Source organism: Arachis stenosperma, chromosome 10 (genome assembly GCF_014773155.1).
Source record: "Arachis stenosperma cultivar V10309 chromosome 10, arast.V10309.gnm1.PFL2, whole genome shotgun sequence".
Classification (NCBI taxonomy): domain Eukaryota; kingdom Viridiplantae; phylum Streptophyta; class Magnoliopsida; order Fabales; family Fabaceae; genus Arachis; species Arachis stenosperma.
Window position 1 is genome coordinate 115,741,832 of NC_080386.1, and position 23,822 is coordinate 115,765,653.

General features: G+C 34.6%; 2 protein-coding genes across 3 annotated transcripts; one reads left to right on the top strand and one right to left on the bottom strand.

The window, feature by feature from the left end:
- Nucleotides 1-579: 579 nt before the first annotated feature.
- Nucleotides 580-11,040, top strand: LOC130957523 (BTB/POZ domain-containing protein At3g08570-like). The gene is made up of 7 exons (XM_057884375.1): nucleotides 580-744; nucleotides 4,004-4,544; nucleotides 6,105-6,391; nucleotides 6,585-6,988; nucleotides 8,666-8,732; nucleotides 8,840-9,992; nucleotides 10,508-11,040. Exons 1-7 carry the CDS (start codon nucleotides 580-582, stop codon nucleotides 11,038-11,040), a joined length of 3,150 nt encoding a protein of 1,049 aa, XP_057740358.1.
- Nucleotides 10,700-19,801, bottom strand: LOC130954836 (4-hydroxybenzoate polyprenyltransferase, mitochondrial-like). 2 transcript variants are annotated; one of them, XM_057881611.1, is made up of 10 exons: nucleotides 19,589-19,801; nucleotides 18,064-18,729; nucleotides 14,343-14,478; nucleotides 13,697-13,818; nucleotides 13,502-13,571; nucleotides 13,249-13,398; nucleotides 12,886-13,021; nucleotides 12,671-12,767; nucleotides 12,247-12,318; nucleotides 10,700-11,744 (listed from the first exon to the last, which is right to left on the bottom strand). In XM_057881611.1, exons 2-9 carry the CDS (start codon nucleotides 18,495-18,497, stop codon nucleotides 12,249-12,251), a joined length of 1,215 nt encoding a protein of 404 aa, XP_057737594.1. In that variant the 5' UTR covers nucleotides 18,498-18,729; nucleotides 19,589-19,801; the 3' UTR covers nucleotides 10,700-11,744; nucleotides 12,247-12,248. The 2 variants fall into 2 exon arrangements, with proteins under 2 accessions (XP_057737594.1, XP_057737593.1); XM_057881610.1 differs by lacking the exon at nucleotides 10,700-11,744 and having other exon boundaries at nucleotides 12,056-12,318.
- Between the last annotated feature and the right edge of the window lie 4,021 nt (nucleotides 19,802-23,822).

The following is a 23,822-nucleotide window of genomic DNA, read 5'->3' on the forward strand; positions in this document are numbered from 1 at the left end:
TTTGTGGGGATGGGGACGGGGGACAAAATTACTCCGAGACAGACGTGGAGACCCGAGCGGGATCCCCACCCCATCCCCGCTAATCCCCGAAGTTCATAAATTTACTGAATTGTCCTTAATAGTTTATTTCACATATATGTTTTTTAGTCATTTCACACACACAGAGAAACCCAAAACTCCTAATCCTCATTTGTATAACTCTTCTTCAATTCAGAAATCCCTAACGCTGTCCATACTCCATCCAACCTCTCTGCAGCCACCCTCTCGTCGCTCTTCCTTCTCACCGCATTCTCACACCTCACCGTGCCATGATCCTCACTGCGTCGTGCTCTCTATTTGCGGCGTTCCTTTCTGTAACTTTGTCGTCGTGTCCATTCTTCTCTCTGTTGTCACGTCTCCCACTTTGTCCACTTCTCTATTCTCTGGCTCGCCGTTGCGTTCTCCCACTGCGTCATTTCGAAAGAAGTCACCATCTTGTCGTTTAGATTTTTTGTATAAAATCTTGTTATTTTTGTATAGAATGGATACTTACATCTCTATTCATATGAAAATTAATAATTAGTTAGAACTATTAGATAGATGGGGAATGGGGCCCTGTGGAAAATGGGGATGGGGAGCAATATTCCCCTACGGCAGGGAACGGGGGCGGGGACGGGGAGTAAATCTGGGGGTGGGGATGGGGAGCAGGGAAGCATCCCCCGCCCCCGTCTTACCCCATTGACATCCCTAGCAGCAGCGCGCCTAGTATATATTCTCAATTTTTGAAATTGAGTGATGCTGACATCAGCGGTTGACCCGTTCCGGTTCGAGTCATAGATTTGACTGAATTTTCCGAGTTTGACCGATTTGTTTACTTATCCGATTCAAATGTTAACCCGGATCAGTTTAAGGTCCGATTTATCGATTTTTCGATCGAACTGGCCGGTCTGGTTCAAATTTGATAACTATGACAAAAAATCAAAACATTGACTTGGCTAATATAGATAGAGATAGAAAAAAAGAAGATGACAATTTGTATCGATTAAACAAATTATTGAAATTCTTAAAGTGATACATTCTCTATTAGCAATATACTTTTTTTAGTGATCAATGATTATGACAATATCAAGTAAACCAGACATATATTTAATGCCACTAAAATAGATTTTCAAGTGATAACGGTCTTTTTAAAATAATAATATCTTTTTTTAGCAAACTATAGATTCTGTCTATTTTTTATTCTATTTTCAAAGACCTGAACTTATGAAGTCTTGTTTTTGTATTATTATAAAAGATTTGAATGCACACAATTGTAATCATAAAATATATAAATCAATTATGATTAAAGTTATTGACTACTCTTTTACAATTAAAAATGACAATTTTATCTTTATTAGAGTACTTTCATCTTTATTTTTAGAAAAACGTAAATAATTATTTTTTACCATAAAAAATTTAAAAACTGACAAAATTGACCATAAAAAATTAAAACTAAAATTATATCCATATAAAATAAGTTTTGTTCGATAAAAATGACTAATTATTAAATTTTTGTTCATAATTTCATAAATACCCCTGACCTTTCATCTTCCTTTATCTCTAAACTCAATCCCTAACCCTAATTTAACCACCTCTGCCTCTACTCTCCATCCTTCTCCGCCATCACAACCCCATTCCACCACCACCATCCCCTCCATCACCCTCACCTCCCTTTTCTCTCGACCATCACCAACTCCAACACCACCACCGCTCCATTTCCTTTCTCACCTGTCCCTTCCAACTACCTCATCCATATCATTGAAGATCCTCTTAATTTCAATTTTTTATGGCCATTTTTGTTAGTATCCGAATTTTTCATGATCAGCAAATGGCTATTTACTCTTTAAAAAAAAGGATTATATAGAATTATAATTCCTTAAATAGAATTCGAAGTTGCGAAAATGAATTCTTAACATGTTAAGTTAGAAAATACCGCAGAAAAAAATACATTATTAATTATTAAGTTAAAATAATAAAAGATATTTTCAATACTTTAAATAAAAATCTAATCATACTACAGCAAAATACATCTAATTATATATATAATTCACGCAATATCAATATAAAAAATACTTATTTTTATTGGCATGACTATATATAATTGGATGCAAATTCAAAATTTATTTACACTAATAATACTTCAAAATTAAATTCAATAGTAAAAACTTGAAAATGTACTTTTCTTAAAATTATAACAAGTTTTTTTTAGAGATTAAACCTTTTTAAACTAGACTAATGCGTTTAAAATGGTCTCAAGCATAAAGTTGACACAAAGAATGGTATCAGAACAATAATTGTCATAACTCCCCTGTTGCCAGAATCTTGGCATATCACTCGGTCTCTTTTTAAGTGTAAAGTCTTATGTCCAATACCAACACTAATACTTGATTACATTATGAGTTTTTTATGTGTTGATATAATATATATTTTATTTAGTCATGGTATATATTTTTCTTAGATGATATAACGTGTAAATACGAATGTGGTATTATATAAGACTCATCCTTAAAGAGTATTATACTATTAAAATTTAAAGTTAGATTGGAATTTAAGATTTAAATTTTATAATATTTTATTTTTTTGTTTTTTAATTTTTAATTGTTAGAAAGAAGAGACTAAATTAGAGAAATGATATGTATATTATTGAGTGTATTCAAGTTGTCTACTCAAGTTGTTTAGAATGATACAATATGAAAGGGTATTTATAGGTACTAAGAGAATCATAATAATAAAGACGTAATCTCCTATAATAAATATTCAGATATCCTAAATAATACTAATTGATCCTAATTGATCCTAATTATATTCTAACATTAATAACAATTTTTTTAAACCATTAATATTAGCTGGTATAAAAAAAAAATATAAGTAGACAATGAGTTTAGATTTCTGTGATTTTCATAGGGTGTAATGTATTTTTTATTTTATTTAACCAATTTTAAAATTCATTGTTCACATTATTTATGAAAGTCATTGTTTACCTAGCAAGACCGATAAAATAATGTTGAACGATGATAATAATATAATGCAAAAATGGGAAACAAAAGCAGCCAAAAAGTAAAATATTAAACCATTCTTCTACCTTAGTCCATGACAAAGAAGTCTCATAATCCACAAATTCAGCCCAACAGAATTCATAAATTCAGTTTTAATTCTAGCCTTTATCATCTTATCTTATCTTTATGTTACCATCTTATCTTATCTTTACTTTTCTCTTTCGTAGATAATATTCTCTATATATATTTAATTTTACTCTTATAATTCAATCAATCAAGAAATACATACCAAAGTATTCTTTATCTTTGCGTACTTCTTTTGTACTCTTTGAATTTTGTTGTGGTATCAGAGCTCTTTTTGAGCTCTGCTGACATCCGTGGATAAACCAACCGATTCAGATTCTAAAATTCCTTCAACTCCCCCGCCTACCATAAATAATCAACCTTCTAATTTAACTCAAGATACAACCAATCCCTATTATATTCATCAAAGCGAAAATCCTACCTTAGTCTTGGTTACCCCTATTCTCACAGGAAATAATTACCATTCATGGAATAGATCCTTCACTATGGCTATTATTTCTAAAAATAAATATGGATTTCTTACCGGTTCTATCTCCTTTCCACCTAGGGATCCTTTTTTTTCGGCTTGGGAACGTTGCAACAACTTGGTCTTATCTTAGTTATTCTATTCTTTGTCCCCTTCTATAACTCAAAGTGTCCCTTATTTTGCCACTGCCTCCTCTGTTTGGACCGATTTGAAAGAACGATTTGCTCAAAACGATCTTCTCCGAATTGCTGAGTTGCAAGAAGAAATCTATACACTTAAGCAGGGCATCTGTACTTAAGCAGGGCATCTGTCTGTCACCGAGTTCTACACATCACTGAAGTCTCTTTGGGAGGAACTCGACAATTCTTGTCCTCTCCAGGTCTGTTCATGTCCAGCAACATCTCACAGATCACAAGATTTCATAATTCGCTTTCTTAAGGGATTGGATGAACGGTTTTCGGTGGTGCGATCTCAAATACTTCTCCTAGACCAATTACCTCTAGCAACCAGAGTTTTTGCATTGGTCATCCAACATGAACGACAGCTACAAGTTACCGCTGGGATTCTAGACGATCCACGTTCCATCACTGCTACCGTTGATTCGCGGCACCCCTCACAAGGTCGCGGTCACAGTCGCAGTGGCTTTTCCTCCGGCAAGGGTCGCGGTGGTTTCTCCTCCAGCGCAAGACGTGGTGGTTCCTCTAAGTTCTGTACACATTGCGGTCGTAGTGGCCACACGATTGAAGTCTGTTATTCGAAACACGGGTACCTGCCAGGGCATCCACGTCACTCTGGTAGTCCACATCACTCCGCTACTGTCACCGCTGCCACTCCTTCTTCAATCTCCTCCAAACCCAATTTTGGACCTCTCACTAGCCCAACAAAAGCTCTCATAGCACTTCTCAAAAAGACCGAGTCTCCATCTTTAGAATATAGAGATAATGGTTCATCAAATCAAAATGGATTTTTGCCTAATCCGAGTACTCATTATCTTTGTTCTTCAAACACATTTTCTATTTTAAATAATTTTTCAACAAAAATACCTTTTTAAATTCTTAGATTATTGACTCTAGTGCCACAGACCGTATTGCATCAAACTTATCTGGTTTATTTCATATTACAAAGTGTCTCCCATTATCATTCACTTACCAAATAACACTAAAGTCACTGCTTCCTATAAGGGTGTTGTGCAAATTTCTTCATCCTTAATCCTTCATGATGTTCTTTATCTGCCTTTCTTTAATTTTAACATTATTTCCATACCCAAAATTACTTCCAATCTTTAATGTCAACTCACTTTTTTATCTTCTTCTTACATTTTATAGACTAACACTTCTTTGAGAACGATTGGTTTTGGTAGAGATGAGAGCCATTACACCATCCGAGCTATGGCATTTTTGTTTGGGTCATCTTTTTGAACAACGACTTAATTATTTACATAAGCAATTTCTTTTTATTTCTATGCTTTATGATAAAATTTGTGATATTTGTCATTTTTCTAAACAGAAGAAACTTTTATTTTCTCAAAGTTTTAATAAAGCTAATATAATTTTTGATTTATTACATTTTGACATTTGGGGCCCGTTTCAACAAAATTCTATTCATAATCATAAATATTTCTTAACTGTCGTTGATGATTTTAGTCGCTTTACATGGGCTGTTTTGTTAAAATCAAAAGGAGAAGTGCAAAATCATGTAAAGAATTTTATTACTCTAGTTGAAACACAATTCAACTCTAAAGTCAAAACTGTCCATTCCGATAATGGACCAGAATTTACTTTACATGATTTTTATACTTCCAAGGGCATTATTCATCAACGTAGTTGTGTTGAAACCCCTCAACAAAATGGACAGGTAGAACACAAGTATCAATATATTTTAAATATAGCTCGTGCTCTTAGAACACAAGTTCATTGGTTTTCAAAATGGTTTTAAAGGATATATCATTTATCTTTTGGATGACAAAAGGATTGAAATTTCTCGAAATGTTGTATTTTATGAATCAGTCTTCCTTTTGGTCCACACAAATGACCCAATTTCTCCCTCCAACCCAACAACAAATTCTGAACCAAACAATTTTTCTATCAACACACATAACCCAAAAATACCAACCCTTCCAGTTGAACCCTCACCCATACCCATTGACCTAACTCCATATAATTCTGTATTCTCTCTAACAACCTCTCCTTCTTCCTCACTATCATATCCTAACCAATTTGAATCCATGACAACCAAATCTCTTTTGAGTCCCACACCCTCCTCTTCTTCTGCACTAGACACTAGTCCATCATCACCTCCTCATCCCCTGTCACCTTCCTCACCACCTGAGCAACCCCATCTTTGTCATTCTGATCGACCTCACCGACCTCCAGCATATCTCTCTGATTACTTGTGCAATTCCTCTCTCACCTCTACAAATCAATCTCCCTCAAAGTGCAGGTATCCTTTATCTTCAGTCATATCTTTTTCTTTTCTTTCATCTTCACATAAAAGGTTTCTATTATCTCTACATTTTGACGTTGAACCAAAGTTCTTTAAAGATGCCAATCAACATCCCAATTGGCGTAGTGCTATAAAAGATGAGCTGGATGCTCTTGAGTTGAACAAAACTTGGCGTCTTGTTGATTGTCCTGCAGGTGTTAAGCCAGTTGGCTGTAAATGGGTCTATCGCATCAAACGCAAGCCTGATGGTTCATTTGATCGATATAAGGCTAGCCTTGTGGCCAAAGAATTCACCCAGATTGAAGGTGTTGATTTTTTGAAAACCTTCTCTCCTGTTGCCAAGCCTGCCACCATCAGATTAGTTTTGGCATTGGCCCATACATCAGTTAGATATCAATCATACTTTCTTACATGGAGATTTCTCTAAAAATGTTTACATGACTTTGCCATCCGGGTTCACATCTCCTCGCCCAAATCAATGCTGCAAGTTACTAAAGTCATTATATGGTCTACGACAATCTAGTCGTATGTGGTATGACAAACTTTATCATCTTTTATTATCCCATGGATATCAGCAGATTTTATCTGATTATAGTCTATTTGTTAAATTTACTGATGCTCAAATTTCTATACTTCTAGTCTATGTTGATGATATCATTCTCACCGGCAATTCTATTTCTGAACTTGCTTCCATTAAGTCTATTTTGCACCAACACTTCCGAATTAAAGATTTGGGTCCTTTAAAATATTTTTTGGGTATTGAAGTAACTCAGTCAGCAAAGGGAATTTGCTTATCTCAGAGAAAATATTGTCTTGATCTTTTGGAAGATTTTGGTTTATTAGGTGCTAAACCTGCCTCTGTTCCAATGGATAGTTCCACAAGATTATATCAAGACAAAAGTCCCTTGCTATCTGACCCTTCTGTGTATCGCCGTTTGGTTGGGCATCTAATCTACCTTACCACTACTCGACCAGACATCATGTATGCCACTCAACAATTAAGTCAATTTATGGCAACTCCTACTGAATCTCATCTTCAAGCTGCCAAGCATGTGTTACGACATTTGAAAACTAGCCCCGGCAAAAGACTTTTTTTTTTTCCAAGAGAATCAGAAATTCAGCTTCTCGGTTTCAGTGACTCTAATTGGGCCGGATGTCATGACATTCGACGATCTTTAACAGGCTATTATTTCTTCTTAAGCAACTCTTTAGTCTCTTAGAAGACCAAGAAACAAACTACCGTTGTCCGCTCATCCACTGAAGCAGAATATCGTGCACTTGCCAACACAACTTGTGAACTTCAATGGATACTAAATCTGTTACAATTTTTACGCATCTCTCCTATCCGCCCACCAATTTTATATTGTGATAATCAAAGTGCTCTTCATATTACTGCTAATCCAATTTTTCATGAACGGACCAAACATTTAGAGGTCGATTGTCACTTGATTCGACAAAAAGCTCAAGCTGGAGTGATGAAACTTCTTCCCCATTCCTTCTTCTGGGCAATTAGCTGACATCTTCACAAAGTCTTTGTCTCCTCAACCCTTCCATCTTAATCTCAATAAGCTTGGAGTTCTCGATATCTTTCATCCTCCAGTTTGCGAAGGCGTATTAAATCATTCTTCTACCTTAGCCAATGACAAAGAAGTCTCACAGCCCACAAATTTAGTCCAACAGAATTCATAAATTCAGTTTTAATTCTAGCCTTTATCATCTTATCTTATCTTTATGTTACCATCTTATCTTATCTTTGCTTTCCTCTTTCGTAGACAATACTCTATAGATATTTAGTTTTACTCTTATAATTCAATCAATCAAAAAATACATATCAAATTATTCTTCATCTTTGCATACTCTTTTTGTACTTTTTGAATTTTGTTACAAAAGATGGGTCTGAGAATAAGACCATAGGCTGACTACACCAAACATCTCATGTTTTGATGAAAACGAAAAGAGAGAAAAAAAAAAAAGAAAGAAAGAAAAGCATCATTATGTGTTCCTTCCTGTCATGTCATGGCAATTTGTGAAATGTGTTGTGAATAATAATTGAATGCTATATTTGGTGTGACTGTGTGAGTGTGAGAGAAGAGAATTCTTTCTTTTTTGTTGGGAGAGGGCGTTATAGTTCCAAAATATTCCTCAACAAAACAATCTTAGCCGTACACATTATTCCTTAGTTTAATTTCACTCTCAACAAAGCTTTTTCTTTTTGTGTTGCTATTTCTGAAACATCTTCACAACTGAGGTAGTAGGAGGAGGAAGAAAATTAGAAAAAGGAAAAGAGAACTTAAAATACAAAAATGGTTTCTGAGAATTCATCACTCTCTTCTAAACGCTCTCCAGCCACTACTCCTAAGTTCTGCAACTCATTCACTACAAGGTACTTCTAAACAAAAATGGTTTCTAGACTATGCATACTATTTATATTAACCTTGAAGTGAGAACTAAATATCGAACATGAGTTTAAGAAGGATCTACATTCTCATGAAAATAATTCTAGTAAAATTGCATGCTTGATGATTTCAAAGAACTGTGCTTGATAGTTTGTTAGGATAGAAGGAATCAAAAGATGTACAAGATTTTTGAGATCATGTTCCCTTAATAGGATTTTGTGACAGATTGAAAGTAATTGTCATATTGTTCTTTTTAATTGCAGAATTTTCGCCGACGTTGCCGGTGACATTACAATTGTAGTTGATGGAGAATCATTTTTGCTGCATAAGGTAAAATCAGATTTTTTTTTTCCTCTTAAGAAAATTCATAAGCATGTTCTCGTTAAAGTCGCAATTGAAAATAAAATTAACCTGTTACTTTGTCTTGATTCATGAAGTTTCCCTTGGTGACTCTAAGTGGCAAGATCCGAAAAATGGTTGCTGATGCCAAGGTTTCAACCGTTTCGAGCTTGGAACTCCTCAATTTCCCAGGGGGACACCAAACATTTGAACTAGCCATGAAGTTTTGCTATGGCATGAATTTTGAGATCACTACATTCAATGTTACGAGGCTACGTTGCGCTGCTGAGTACCTTGAAATGACAGAGGAATACAAGGACCAAAACCTCATCTCAAGAACAGAATCTTATCTGAAAGACATTGTTTTTCAAGATCTTCAGAAATCAGTGGAAGTTTTATCCACCTGTGAGATGTTACCACCACTAGTGGAGCAGATTGAAATTCCAAGAAGGTGTGTGGAATCCATAGCAATGAATGCATGCAAGGAGCAGCTAGCTTCCGGTTTATCTCGGCTAGAGTGCGACGGCGAGTCCAGAGAGCTAAAGGAGGATTATGTCATTGCATGGTGGGTCGAGGATCTATCGGTCTTGCGCATCGATTTCTTCCAGCGAGTTATATGCGTCATGGGGAGAATGGGAGTTAGATCAGAGAGCATCATGGCTTCACTGATGCATTATGCTCAATCATCACTCAAGAGTATTGGTAAAAGCCAGTTCTTGAATCCTTCCAGGGCGAATTCGAGTCCAACAACAATGGAATTGGACCAGAGGACTATTGTGGAAACTCTTGTGAGTCTCATGCCAGCAGATAAAAACTCTTCAATTCCACTGACATTTATGTTTGGAATGTTGAAGATGGCTATCATTTTGGGTGCAGCAATTCCATGTAGGCTTGAACTTGAAAGGAGGATCTCATTCAGGTTGGAAACCGTTTCGCTCGACGACCTTCTCATACCGTCTCTGCAGAGTGGAGACTCCTTGTTTGATGTTGATACAGTTCACAGGTTGCTGGAGAATTTCTTGCAGCGGATTGAGGAGGAAGAAGCTGATGATTATGGATATGATTCCGATGGTTTCGGCTCAACTAGTAGCCATGGTTCTCTGCTAAAAGCAGGGCAGCTTATTGATGCTTATCTTGCAGAAATTGCAACCGATCCTTACTTAAGCATGCAGAAATTTTTTGGTTTGATTGAGATACTACCTGAGTATGCGCGTGTAATTGATGATGGCCTTTATAGAGCTGTGGATTTTTTATCTCAAGGTACATTTGTTTTGGACTCATAAATGGTCTTCTTTCATATCTTCTCTCTTTAGATATTTGCACTCAAATATTATTCAAATTATGCCTATTTTACATTACAATTTTCTTTTATTTATAATCTTAAAGAACATACCACTAGTATATTAATAGGAATTAACCGTGTCAATTAGTTCACTCTTTTGTCTATTAAATATGTATCTAAATAATGAATTTGTAATTACAAGATGAAAATACCTTACATTATATCTAAGTCTTAGGTTCAAATCCTAAAAATTATAAAATCTACTTTTATGTATATATATAAAGAAGGGAATTTTAAACCGAAACTTTTATATATTCCCATTATATATATCAGATATAGTATATGTATCCCTACCCTATTATACCTTTGCAAAATTTTATGCAACATAGTTTAAACTTCATTCTCAACCAATCACCCATGCAGCATTGGTTATATTTGTTATTTTTTTTTTCTTTTGCATTTGGATAATATTACTTTTTCCTCCTTGTTCAGGCTCATCCAGCTCTAACAGAACAAGAATGCAAGAAGATTTGCAAGTTTATAGATTGTCAGAAACTGTCTCAAGAAGCATGCAACCATGCTGCACAGAATGATAGACTTCCACTGCAGATGGTGGTGCAAGTCCTGTACTGCGAGCAACTACGGTTGAAGAATGCAGTGTCAGGGAGTTCAGGAGATGGTCTATTGTCACAGAAAATAAGCAGTGGCATTCCAAGTGCTGCTATGTCCCCAAGAGATAACTACGCTTCTCTGCGGAGAGAGAACCGGGAGCTGAAGCTTGAGATTTCGAGGATGAGGGTGAGGCTAAGTGAGTTAGAGAAAGAGCAGATGTTCATGAAACAAGGCATGATTGATAAAGCAGGAAATGGAAGAACATTCTTGACCTCCCTCTCCAAAGGGATAGGGAGAATTGGGATTTTCAGCAGTCAAGGTGGCAGAAAGTGCCAAAAATCAAGTAGGAAGTCTAGGGCTTCAGAGGGAAAAACTGGTAGGAATAGGAAATATTCTGTCTCATAGGATATTCTTCTTCTGCATAGTTGAGCCTTTTACAGCATCATGTGTTCTAACCTTTCAGTTCAGGTGATCACAAAGTGTAAATAAGTTGGTCACAAATTTTTCTCTGCCTTTGATAATTAGTCTTGGCAGTTGAACTTGAATGTCCTAGCATTTTCTCTTCCTCCTCCTTCTTCTCACTAATAGTGCGTTTGTGAGTTGAGATTTTGAAGAGAAAGAGAGGATAGAGGAACTTGATATAACTCCATTCTATCCTTCGAACCGTTCTCTTCCCTTCCTTTCTCTCAACAGACAAACACACCTGAAGAGTATGTTCAATTGTAAGTAAAAATGGGGTGGAATTTTCAAGGATGAACTCCATGTGCAATTTCACATATCAAATTCATCCATGAAAATTTTTACTTCAGTTTTACAAATATATCCTAAGTATGATTTCAGCTGCTAAACTAGTGTCCTACACAGATAAATCACCAAGAGGAAGCTTCATAATCCACCAAATTAAAAATGCAAGATGCTTAGAATGATCTGATCTTAGGATCATAGACTTACTCCTTAGATTGGCACACCATTGGTTTAAGATTTCAGACTACTAAAATTGCAACATGAATACCAAGAAACCATGTACCTTCAAATGACATTCAACCTTGTCTCTCGTCAGTTGAATTTTTGGTTTTATGATGAGTAATTTTTCCTTCATGAAAAATGCCCTGCTAACGTAATAATCACAAGTAGAAGTCATCTACCTTGCAATGATAAGGTAATCAAGTAGCTCAACTAGTTAACCATTGATCAACTGTCATTAAGCATTTCCCTTCGAGTCCAATATAAGTGTTAGCTATTCCAATTCAACCATTTCCCAACATTCAGTCAAAAAAAAAAAAAAAATCCCAACATTACTTCGATAAAATTGGATTTGTTGAAAAGTAATGATGATAGTGTATTGGAAGAAAGCTGCTCCATTCCTTGGGCACACTTGCAGATAGTTTTTCAGAATCACAGAATCACAATTCACAACACTTGGTTCCAAAGAAATAATAACACGAACATTTAACTTTTTCTTGGAGGCAAAAATTGTTATATGTGGTAAGGAAGTAAAATCATACAATATCCTAAGGTGATGACTGATAACTCATGACAATTGGTATAATACATGCAAATTTGATAAATTATTACAAGACAAAAGAATAACTATTCAAGCAGACAAATTACCCCTATGATACAAGTTTTCCAGCTAGGATTCCACCAAATATGATAGCTCCAAACCACTTGTTTGAATTAAATCTGGATACGAACAAAAGGTACAAAAGTCAGTTCATTAAGTTCAACATTGAGAGGTTAGAAGTGTAGAACTAAACGTTTTACGGTAAACTAATGAACAGGTGGATGCATCATAAGTTTCTGAAACCATCAATATAACATTGAAAGAGTAACCAATAGAGAAATTAAATAATCACTTAATTTTGGGGGATTTCTATCTGCTGAGGTCTGAGGGCATATAAATATATCATCAAGTGCTTGCAGTAAAGCCATATAAATTATTAGTCTTTGGAAAGTGAAAATGAAATTTAATGCATGGATTTATGCAACAATCCCTTTTCTGGGTGAACTTTAAATAAAAACTTCCAAAACATACTTGCTATTGCAATCAGCACGTGATGAGAGGTCAACTATCCATATTTGCCAGCCTAGTTGTCCAGACGCAGCTGCCAGAAATGCATAATATGGCCATCCTGGTCCACAAATATGAATCAGAAGGTTGAACAGGAAAACAACCATTGGAATCCAAATATAGTCATAAAAACTCAAAACAAAGAGAACATAAAGTGGGTCATAACCCATAAGACATACCTATTTCAGCATTATAGCCACTGAGAGCAAGACCACCAAGGCATGCAATCCCAAACCCAGTAATCCACTCCTTTGTAAAATCACCAAAGCGCAAAGCCGTTGACTTAACTCCCACTTTTAGGTCATCTTCTTTATCCTGAATGCAAGGTTATAAATATACGCAGAGACCAAGAGCTTTGATTACAATGCTTTAATCATATAATTTGTATTGGAGGGTAGCAAGTAGTCTATCATTTTATGGTTTGTTTCATAACACACTGAACTATTTGAGTCAAGATAATCACCCCATACCGGGATATATCATGCAGCAATTAAACAGCAAGACACAGGAAAAAGATCTTTGGGAAGTAATGTTGTTTTCACCTGGTGAGCATAGATTGTATCATAAACAAGTGTCCAAAAAACTCCAGAGGCATAAAGCCGCAGCACTATTGTTGGATCTAGACTTCCTCTAATTGCTGTCCATCCTAACAAAGCGCCCCAATTAAAGGTCAACCCGAGATAGGCTTGAGGCTAACAAAAAATTTACGAGTGCCATATAAAGCATAATGAGATTGTATGTCAAAGATAACAATAAAATCTGTCAGAAGAGACTAAAATTGAGGAAATTCAATACCCAAAATGTAAACCTCTTCATAAGGGGATAAGAGAAGACAAGCAACAAAGATGAGGCACCCAGAACACGGCTGCAAAAAGATCACAAACCCCCACAAACATTCAATATTTTGGCAATACTCAAATTTTCATACTTGATGTAGTCATGTAGATGTAATAATGATCACAGACTTGGCTATTCAAAGTTAACACTAACCTATAATTATTCAATTGCAGAAGAATCCCAAGACCCAAAGTTAACTGAAAACCAAGAAAACAAAGTCCCTGAAATGGCGTTAAAAGACCACTTGCCACAGGTCTTGACTTTGTACGTTCTACCTGCATCATACAATTATGTATAGTATCATTCATAATATCGAATCTAATATCAGCTATGTTGAACCCAAAAAAATAAAAAATGCTTAATGAGTTCTGTAAAATGGCCAAGGTAGGTATGACATCAAATAAGATCGCATGTTCAATACTCATATTAAAACAAAATCAGAAATGTGATGCCATAGCAATAAAATCGAAGGGATGTTGCATGCAAGTAAATTGATAGATTTATATTTTGAATCATATTTGAAACAGGGTAGGGACAGTGAAAACGAACCAGAAAAAGTTAAAAAAAAACCATTCAAATGCAAATTACATGAACTTATAGGCCATGTGAAATACCAAAGCACTAGACTTGGCATACTTAGCTTTCAGATTATTTTTTTTAACTTAATTCAAATATATAAGTTAAACATTCACACTATGCTAATAACATGCACTTGTAAAAAATTAATTTACAACATGAAATAACGATTTCAGTATCTCTCACTACGTAAAAATACAAAAGATAAAAGCTTTCTATTTACTTTTGTATCAATGTCGCGATCAAGGAGGTCATTAATAGTACACCCAGCACCCCTCAAAAGCAAAGCCCCACATCCAAACAATGCCAACATTTTAAAATCAGGCAGCTGTCCTGGAGTTGCAGCCAACGTAATTGACCTAAGGCATTGAAAATTAGAAACATAAATAAATGAGTTAGTAAATAAATAAATAGAAGAAGAATGAATTTAGAAAGTGGAGTGCACAAAAGAGAGAGAAACAACTTCAAAGCATAATGCAATATAGAAAAGGCAACACCTCTCGCTGGACCACAAAAAACCTATATTTTCAATTCATATTATTTTCTGTCAACATGAATAGTTGGCTTTGTTGAAGTTGTAAGGGAAACACTTTGCAGAAAATACTAAGAAAAGGTAAAACAAAATAACATGTATTATGTGAGAAGATATACATAAAGTTCTACGATCCATGCTATAAAGATTCGTAGTTGACTGCATAACACAACCCTTGGGTACTTCCATATGTATGTATGCAGATGCAGTACGAAAGATTCAAGGGGCGCAGCTTGGACTGGTTTTAGGATAGAAATAAAGCACAACAATAACAACAACAACAAAGCCTTGTCCCACTAAGTGGGGTCGGCTACATGAATCAAACGACGCCATTGTGCTCTGTCATGTATCATGTCTACAGAGAGACCGTTTACATGTAGATCTCGTTTGACCACCTCACGGATGGTCTTCTTAGGTCTTTCTCTGCCTTTCGCTCTTTGTCCATCTTCCATCTCATCCACCTGACTGGATGTTCTATCGGTTTTCTTCCCACATGTCCAAACCACTTGAGACGCGATTCAACAATCTTTTCCACAATGGGTGCTACTCCAACTCTCTCCCTTATATCTTCATTCCTTATTTTATCTAATCGCGTATGACCACTCATCCATCTCAACATCTTCATCTCTGCCACACTCAGCTTATGTTCGTGCTCCCCTTTAGCCGCCCAACACTCCGTACCATACAGCATAGCCGGTCTTATAGCGGTGCGATAGAATTTACCTTTAAGTTTTAAAGGCACTTTTTTGTCGCATATAAAACCAGATGCACTCCGCCATTTTGACCAACCTGCTTGGTTCCTATGATTTACATCCTGTTCAATCTCTCCATTATCCTGTATGATGCACCCAAGATACTTAAAACTTTTAACTTTTCGTAGGATGTTTTCTCCAATCTTCACCTCTATATTGGAGTTTTCCCTTCTCAGACTGAACTTACATTCCATATATTCCGTCTTGTTACGGCTTATGCGCAGACCATACACTTCTAGAGCTTCTCTCCATAATTCCAACTTCTTATTTAGGTCTTCTCTTGACTCTCCCATAAGGACGATATCATCGACAAAAAGCATGCACCATGGCACAGGCTCTTGGATGTGCTCTGTGAGTACTTCCAAGACTAATGTGAAAAGGTATGGACTTAAGGATGATCCCTGGTGTAATCCTATACCAATAGGGAATTCCTCTGTCACACCACCTTGAGTCTTCACACTAGTTGTGGCCCTATCATACATGTCTTTAATTGCCCGAATATATGTGATTTTTACTCTCCTCTTTTCTAAAACCTTTCATAAGACCTCCCTTGATACCCTATCATACGCTTTTTCCAATTCAATAAACACCATGTGCAGATCCCTTTTATTACTACGATACATTTCCATCATCCTTCTTAATAGGTATATCGCTTCAGTGGTAGATCTGTCTGGCATAAATCCAAATTGGTTCTCTGTTACTTGTGTCTCTTTTCTCAACCTCCGTTCTATCACCCTTTCCCATAACTTCATAGTATGACTCATAAGCTTAATCCCTCTATAGTTTCCGCAACTTTGTATATCCCCCTTATTCTTGTAGATAGGTACCAAGGTGCTCTTTCTCCACTCATCAGGCATCTTCTTTGACCTTAAAATCTCATTAAAAAGCTTGGTTAACCAGTTGATGCTTTTTCCTCCAAGACCCTTCCAAACCTCAATCGGGATATTATCAGGTCCTACTGCCCTGCCATTTTTCATCTGCTTTAGAGCCTCTTTTACCTCGAAGTCTCGAATCCTTCGATAGTAGTCAAAGTTTTGATCTTCTTCCCTTGTGCATAATCGACCAAGGCTCGGAAGAGTCTTCTGTCCCTCATTAAATAACTCGTAGAAGTAGCTCTTCCACCTTTCATTAATCTTCTCCTCTTGAGCCAACACCTCTCCATCCTTATCCTTTATGCACTTAACCTGATCCAAATCTCTCGTTCTTCTTTCCCGACTCTTTGCGATTCTATATATACATTTTTCTCCTTCTTTCGTGCCCAAAGACTGGTAGAGACCCTCATATGCTCTTGTTCTTGCTTCACTTACAGCCACTTTTGTCTCTTTCTTAGCCGCCTTATATTTTTTCCAGTTATCTGCATTGCGGCATAAAGACCACTCTTTAAAGCATTCCCTTTTTATCTTTGTCTTTTCTTGTATACTCGCATTCCACCACCAGGACTCCTTGTCTCTTGGTCCTATTCCTTTAGATTCACCAAAACTTTCTTTTGCTGTTCTTCTAATAACTTCTGCCATCTCCCTCCACATCTCTTCCGCGCTTCCATTCCCATCCCACTTTGCCTCTTCTCCTACCCGTCTTAGGAAGCTTCTTTGTTCCTCACCTTTCATCCGCCACCACCTCGTCCTTGGGTTCTTCGTATGATGTATTTTCCTCAACTTTTGCTCAACGCGAAAATCCATGACGAGCACCCTATGTTGTGTTGTCAAACTCTCTCCCGGGATAATTTTACAGTTAATGCAAAATTTCCGGTCGACTCTTCTCAACAAGAAGAAGTCGATTTGAGAGCTTGTCATGCCACTCTTATAGGTTATAAGATGTTCGTCTCTCTTTTTAAAACATGTATTTGCGATGAGAAGATCAAAAGTTGAGGAAAAGTCCAAAATAGTTTTACCCTCGGCATTGATCACCCCGAAACCATGGCCTCCGTGAATACTCCCATATCCAGTCACTTCTCTCCCAACATGGCCATTTAAATCTCCTCCTAAGAAAATCTTATCTCCCAAAGGTATGCCTTGAACCAAACTCTCTAGATCCTCCCAAAACCTTATCTTGTGTTGTTCGTCCGAACCCACTTGCGGTGCATAGGCGCTAATCACATGGAAAGCACCTCCCTCCACTACAAGTTTGATAGAGATAATCCGATCTCCCACCCTCTTGACATCCACTACGTCCTTCTTCCATTGCTTATCCACAATTATTCCAACCCCATTCCTATTATTCACCTTTCCTGTATACCAAAGTTTGAAACCAGAAGTATCCAACTCCCTAGCCTTTGCACCAACCCATTTCGTTTCTTGTAGGCACAACAAAGGCAAGGTTTTTCTTGTGGATATGTATGGTATGGATGGTTCTTAACTACTTATAGTACTAAGTATAAACAAATAACTTTAACTTATCTAATCTTGTGGACTTAAATAAGAAGATAAAGAATACTAATTTAGACTCAGCAACCAGGTTACCACAAATTAAGTTGTACGAATAAAATTACAAATCAATAGAATGATCATTTCTTTTAAAATTTCTTCATTCATTACTATTTCAAAGAGTGTAACATATATATTTCCAATTAACAATCAAATTCATATTATAAAATTACTGAACTGTCCTTGCTTGTCGACAACAAGGCATATACCCATAAGCCAAGTAAATAGAACACTTACCACATACAAGGCCATAGAAGCAACCATGTCCCAATGGGCTTATCTAGGCGAGCAAGCTGTGCATAGGGCTGAACCTGCTTAGGCAAGTATAAATCAATCCAAGAGATATTTGCTTTACCCACATTACCACTTTGATTCTTATTTCCCTCAGATCCCTCTTTTAAACTTGAAGGTGATGTAGAGATATGCTGAACAAACTGAAAATTTGAGAGAGATCGAACAGTTTTAAAAGATTCAAATTCAGAATCCTGATGGTGGTATTGCCCAAATGGACCGAGCGAAGGATAGAAGTTGTGGTTTATGCTTATAGATGGTTCAGTGGAGATTAAAGGATTGAAGACGGAAGGGGAAGGATATTGTATTGCGAGGCCTGAAGAAGGGAAAGAATATTTGAGAAACCTACGTGAAGCACGAGAGATCAAAGTTGATGCCATATTTTTATCAAAATCAAACAAGTTAGAGGGAAGATAGTCTCTTTGTTGCTACTCGTTTCAAAAACTTGTAAGCATTCAGTTGGAGGATGAGCAACAAAAGTTCACGGTTATATTAAATTTTTAGACCCACATCTTGAACGTATATTAAGTAAACAAAGCTTATCCAACACTTCGATATCACTCTTCATGTACGGATGAGCCTTCATTCAGAAATCATTGAACTTACAAAATCCTGAAAACAAAAATAATAGAGCTTCAAGAACATTTTTGAAATTCTTCAATAATAAAAGAATGCACAAAACTAAACTAACTACCACTATAAGGATTCAAAAATTTTAACATGACATTTTAATAATTTCTTCATCAACTAAATTATAGAGTGCCACATGGAGTCATTTGCTTCAAAATAAGATAACATTCAAACATAAGGATGTAAGTTGGGTCTAAATAACCAAATGATGGGAAAACATTACGTTTCAGTTACTAAAACACTATCCAATATGCAAGTTAATGTTCATGTGATGTTTGATTGCATCTCTAGGACATCAATATTATAAGTGGAAAAAATCGATCTTCTCCAAAATAATATGTGGTGTTAAAAAAATGAAAATGAAGAAAAGGGAGGGTATGATTGTTTGTGGAAACATGTTCTGTTTCCATTCTCTCTACTCAATTCTAAATAATCGTTTTATTTTTTCCTTTCTTGAAAACATATTTCTTTTTTCTCATACAAAAGAACACATGTAGGTGACAGAGCCAGAGCATGAAATGAAAGAGAGTCCAGAGATCAAAGACCTACATTTTCTTTTATATATATATAACTAATAAGCTCACAATAATTCAAATCTATTTAATTACTAATTTCATATATACATATGAACAAATAAAATAAAATAGAAAAGCAGCATATTTTCTAGTACTCACTAAGAACTTTGATCAAACATGTGGCACGCATCACTAACAGTGTAGCTACAAATTCAAACACGGTATCCTATCTAACAACCCATTCATTATATTAAAAAATATGTCTACCATATTCAAAACAATTAGAAAAACAAGAAGAAGAAATTGTGAATGCTGGTATATTTGACCTGGGAATATGAATTGAAGGCTCTTCTTTCTTGTAGAAGAAGAGAGAGAGAAGAAAGGTTATTGAAGCTCATGGGCATGGGAACAAAAGGACTTGAGTATTGTGATAGCATCTGCCACCGTCATTCCGAGGAGGAAACACCACACAACATGCTTGCAAACTCGGAAGCCATTGCCAACTGCCAAGTAGAGAAAAGGAACTCTAATAATAATAAGGAAAAGTATAGGGTACCAACATATTATCTGCCAACTTCTGCCAACTTTTATTTATATTTGTGTTTTATGGAAGTGTGTTCGTAGATGTATCTAATAATTAATATATTTTAAATATATATATAAAGAGACACATCCAAAAAATATATCTATAAAGACATTTCTATTAAACACAGTTATAAAAAAGACATTTTTTTTAGACACATCCACGAACACACTTCTATAAAACACAATTATAAATAAGAGTTGGTAGAAATTGGCAGATATGTTGTTGGTAACGTAGCGGAACCGTAATAATAATAATAATAATAATAATAATAATTCACACCCGTCACATTTTCTTTCTCTGGGTGTTCCGTAATTACTATATTTTTTTGGTGACTATTCCGTAATTACCATATGATAAACTATAATTTTTTAAAACAAAAATACAGTTTTACCATATTATCATAAACAATTACCACTATAATACAACTAATTATATTTTTGGGGAAAAAGACATAACTTATGATACAGAAAAGAACTTATATATTTATCAATTAAAATTAAATTAAATTATAATTCCAACATATTTTTTTTTAAAGATGAATTCTATCCAACCCCCTTTAAAATAACATGTAAATTATCTTTCATGATGTGTTACACTCTAATTAGTCATTATCTTAACTATAGTTAGGTTATTTTGTAATTACTATTTAAGATGGTAATGGTATAATTTCTTAAAATATAAAAAAACTCCATTTCCGTTAATTGAAGCACCTTTCTACTCCTCCATTCTTTCTTCTAGCTTCGAATCTTAGCGAGAATTTCTTTCGTCCGTAGCTTTGCCATCCTTCCCAACATAGTTATCGCGATCTCCTAGTCCTCTCACTCAATCCCTCTTTCTGTGGTAGGGTGGTTAGTTTGGTTATTAAATTTTGTCATTAAAAAACATATCTTTATTTAATTACATGATGGAACATATATTCATATGTAAAATATAATATAATAAAATAAATCTATTTATAGTACTTAAAAAAGTATAATTAAAATCAGAAACATACAAATATAATAATAAAATTTGTACTCTAAACAAGTAAACATATCTTTTATCATACATAAATTATTTAAAAAAAAATAAATTGTTAAAATTAATAACACAAGTTTAAAATGATAAAATTCGACTTTCTTACAAATTTTTTATAGTATTTTTATTTTTTCAATTTTTAATTTATTAGTACTTTATTATTTAATTAATGATTAAACAAATTATTTTCATGAGAAATCATTTTTTATATTATCTTAAAGAAGAGACCAATATAACAGTTTAAAAAATAATGTAAAAATGACATTTTAAATAAAAAAGAGTTAATATTAAAAATTTTAAATACAAAAGTAAATTGTATAGATATTTAAGATATAAATATGAAATATATGTTTAAAATAAATAAAATAGATAAAAATAATTCTTTATTTCTTGTGAGTATGTCTGAAATAAATAAAACAGACAAAAATAATTCGTTATTTCTCATGAGTACTCTCATTTTATCTGTTTTATTTATTTTAGACATGTATTTCATATCTATCTCTTATATATTTATACAATTTATTTTTGTATTTAAAAATTTTAATATTAAATACTTTTTATTTAAAATATCATTTTTAGGTTATTTTTTAAACTGTTATATTGGTCTCTTCGTTAAGATAATACAAAAAATAATTTCTCATAAAAATAATTTTTTAATTATTAATTAAATAATAAAGTACTAATAAATTGAAAATTAAAAAAAATAAAAATACTATAAAAATACGATAAGAAAGTTGGATTTCATCATTTTAAATTTTTATTATTAATTTTAATAATATATTTATTTTTAAATAATTTATGTATGATAAAAAATATGTTTACTTGTTTTGAGTACAAATTTATTATTATATTTATATGTTTATGATTTTAATTATACTTTTAAGTATTTTGAATAGATTTATTTTATTATATTATATTTTACTTATGAATATATATTTCATCATGTAATGAAATAAAAATATGTTTTTTTTAATGAAAAAATTTAATAACTAAACTAACCATTAATTATGTTGGTAATAAGTGATATATGACAGAAAGAGGGATATAGTGAGACGACAAGAGATAGCGATGACGAGAAAGAATGGGCAATGAAAATTCAACAACATCGTTAAGGAATGATGCATTGAAGAGAGAGATTATGTGAGAGGGTAATAGATTGCAATAAAGTCGACGCTGCTTCTTGTCACCACCGTAAGTCCGTAACGGCGATGCTTGGAAGGACCAAAGTTACATGATAAAGAAAGAATGGAGGAGTGAAGATGTGCTTCAATGAAGGGGAGTGAAGTTTTAATATTTTAAGAAATTATACTATTACCCATCTCAAACCATAAATTACAAAATAACCCAACTATGATTATGATCATGACCAATTAAAATGTGATACATCATGAAGGATAACTTACATATTATTTTAGATGAGAGTTAAGTAGAATTCACCTTTTATAAATCTCAAATCATGATTTGAACTTTAGACCTACATACTAAAAGAATAATTAAATTAAATTTTATGATTAGTGTTATATATAAATTTGATTTATATTTTTTTCATATACAAACCCAAATCCAAACTCAATTATTCACTGCCCAGAAAAGAAAAGAAAAGAAAAGAAAAGAAAAGAATACTTCATAAGTCATAACCCACCATATCCAATATTATACAAAAAAACTCAACACACTAATCATCATTAATAATTATAACATCCCAATAATCACCACAAAAAAAATTATAACATCCCAATAACTAAATTAGATTATTATAGTGGTTAGTTCACTAGCTCGTTTAAATAAGTGTCAGAAATTTTTACTTTATGCATCCAGCAATTTATTGACCAACAACAAATTTTTAAATAAAGTTTAATACTCTGACGGATTAATTTTTAATAAATTGAATTGAAAAATACTTGAAAAATAAGAAAATATATATAATCCCAATTTCCTATAACTTAAATTAACTGATGAGAGAGGAATTGTGAACTGTCAGTCTCCTTTGGGCCTGGGCTTAAGAATTTGGACTGAAAAACGTCAGAAAAAAGAGGGAATTTGGATTTTAGATTTTAGTATAGAAAATGTGTATCATATTTTTTCTTTTGGTAAAAAAATTATATTCGGATGTGTTGTATCTTATGTGTAAAAATTTAGATGTCTCTATTTCTAATAACAATATGAAAAATTGAGAGAGAACGTATGATATATAATAACATGAAAAATGGAATATCTCTGTTACAACAGGTAGCCGGAGATTAATGGATTGGATGGCGTTGGTTGGCCCAATCGTTTGAAAGAGGAGGCCTTCGAGTGAGTCTGCACTTTGGGGGCCTCCGCCCGACTTGTGTGCGTGAAAGAATGGGGGGTGGTACCTGCAAAGACACTCCAATACCTAAGTCAGTTAGAGTGTAAGCAGGTCTAGAGAGTATTGAGACTTAGAGATATCTGAGGGGTGTCAGGGTATTTATAGTGGTGAACCAATAACCACCGCTGAAGTAGTTCCGCCTTTTAAGGTGGATAACCGTTCCTTTATCTTAGGGAGGTTGAGATAGGGCTACTGGAAGTGGGTAGAGAGATTTTAGGGGGCAGTTACTCATTTGAATGAGTGATTATCTGCCAGCTAATCTTTGTTCCCGACTTCTTTAGGGTTAGTTGTGATAGGAACCAACTTCATAGGGAGGAGGTCGGTACAAGGCGAAGTTTAACCTTTTTGGGTTGGGCCTTTTGTTGGGACCTGGGCCTTATCGTTGGGCCAGGGTATGAACAGTGCCCCTACTCGAGCCCAATTTCCTTTAAGATTTGGGTTCGAGTATTCTACTCGGGGTCGTAACCGACTTGTGAGGGAACCAACGTGATTCGTTTGCAACCGACGTGAATTTCTGTGACTTTTGATTTTTACAGTTACATCTAATCAAACGTCGTGTCCGTTAGGGGTGTGTGTAGGTATTAATTACCTTGGTAACGGTGCATTC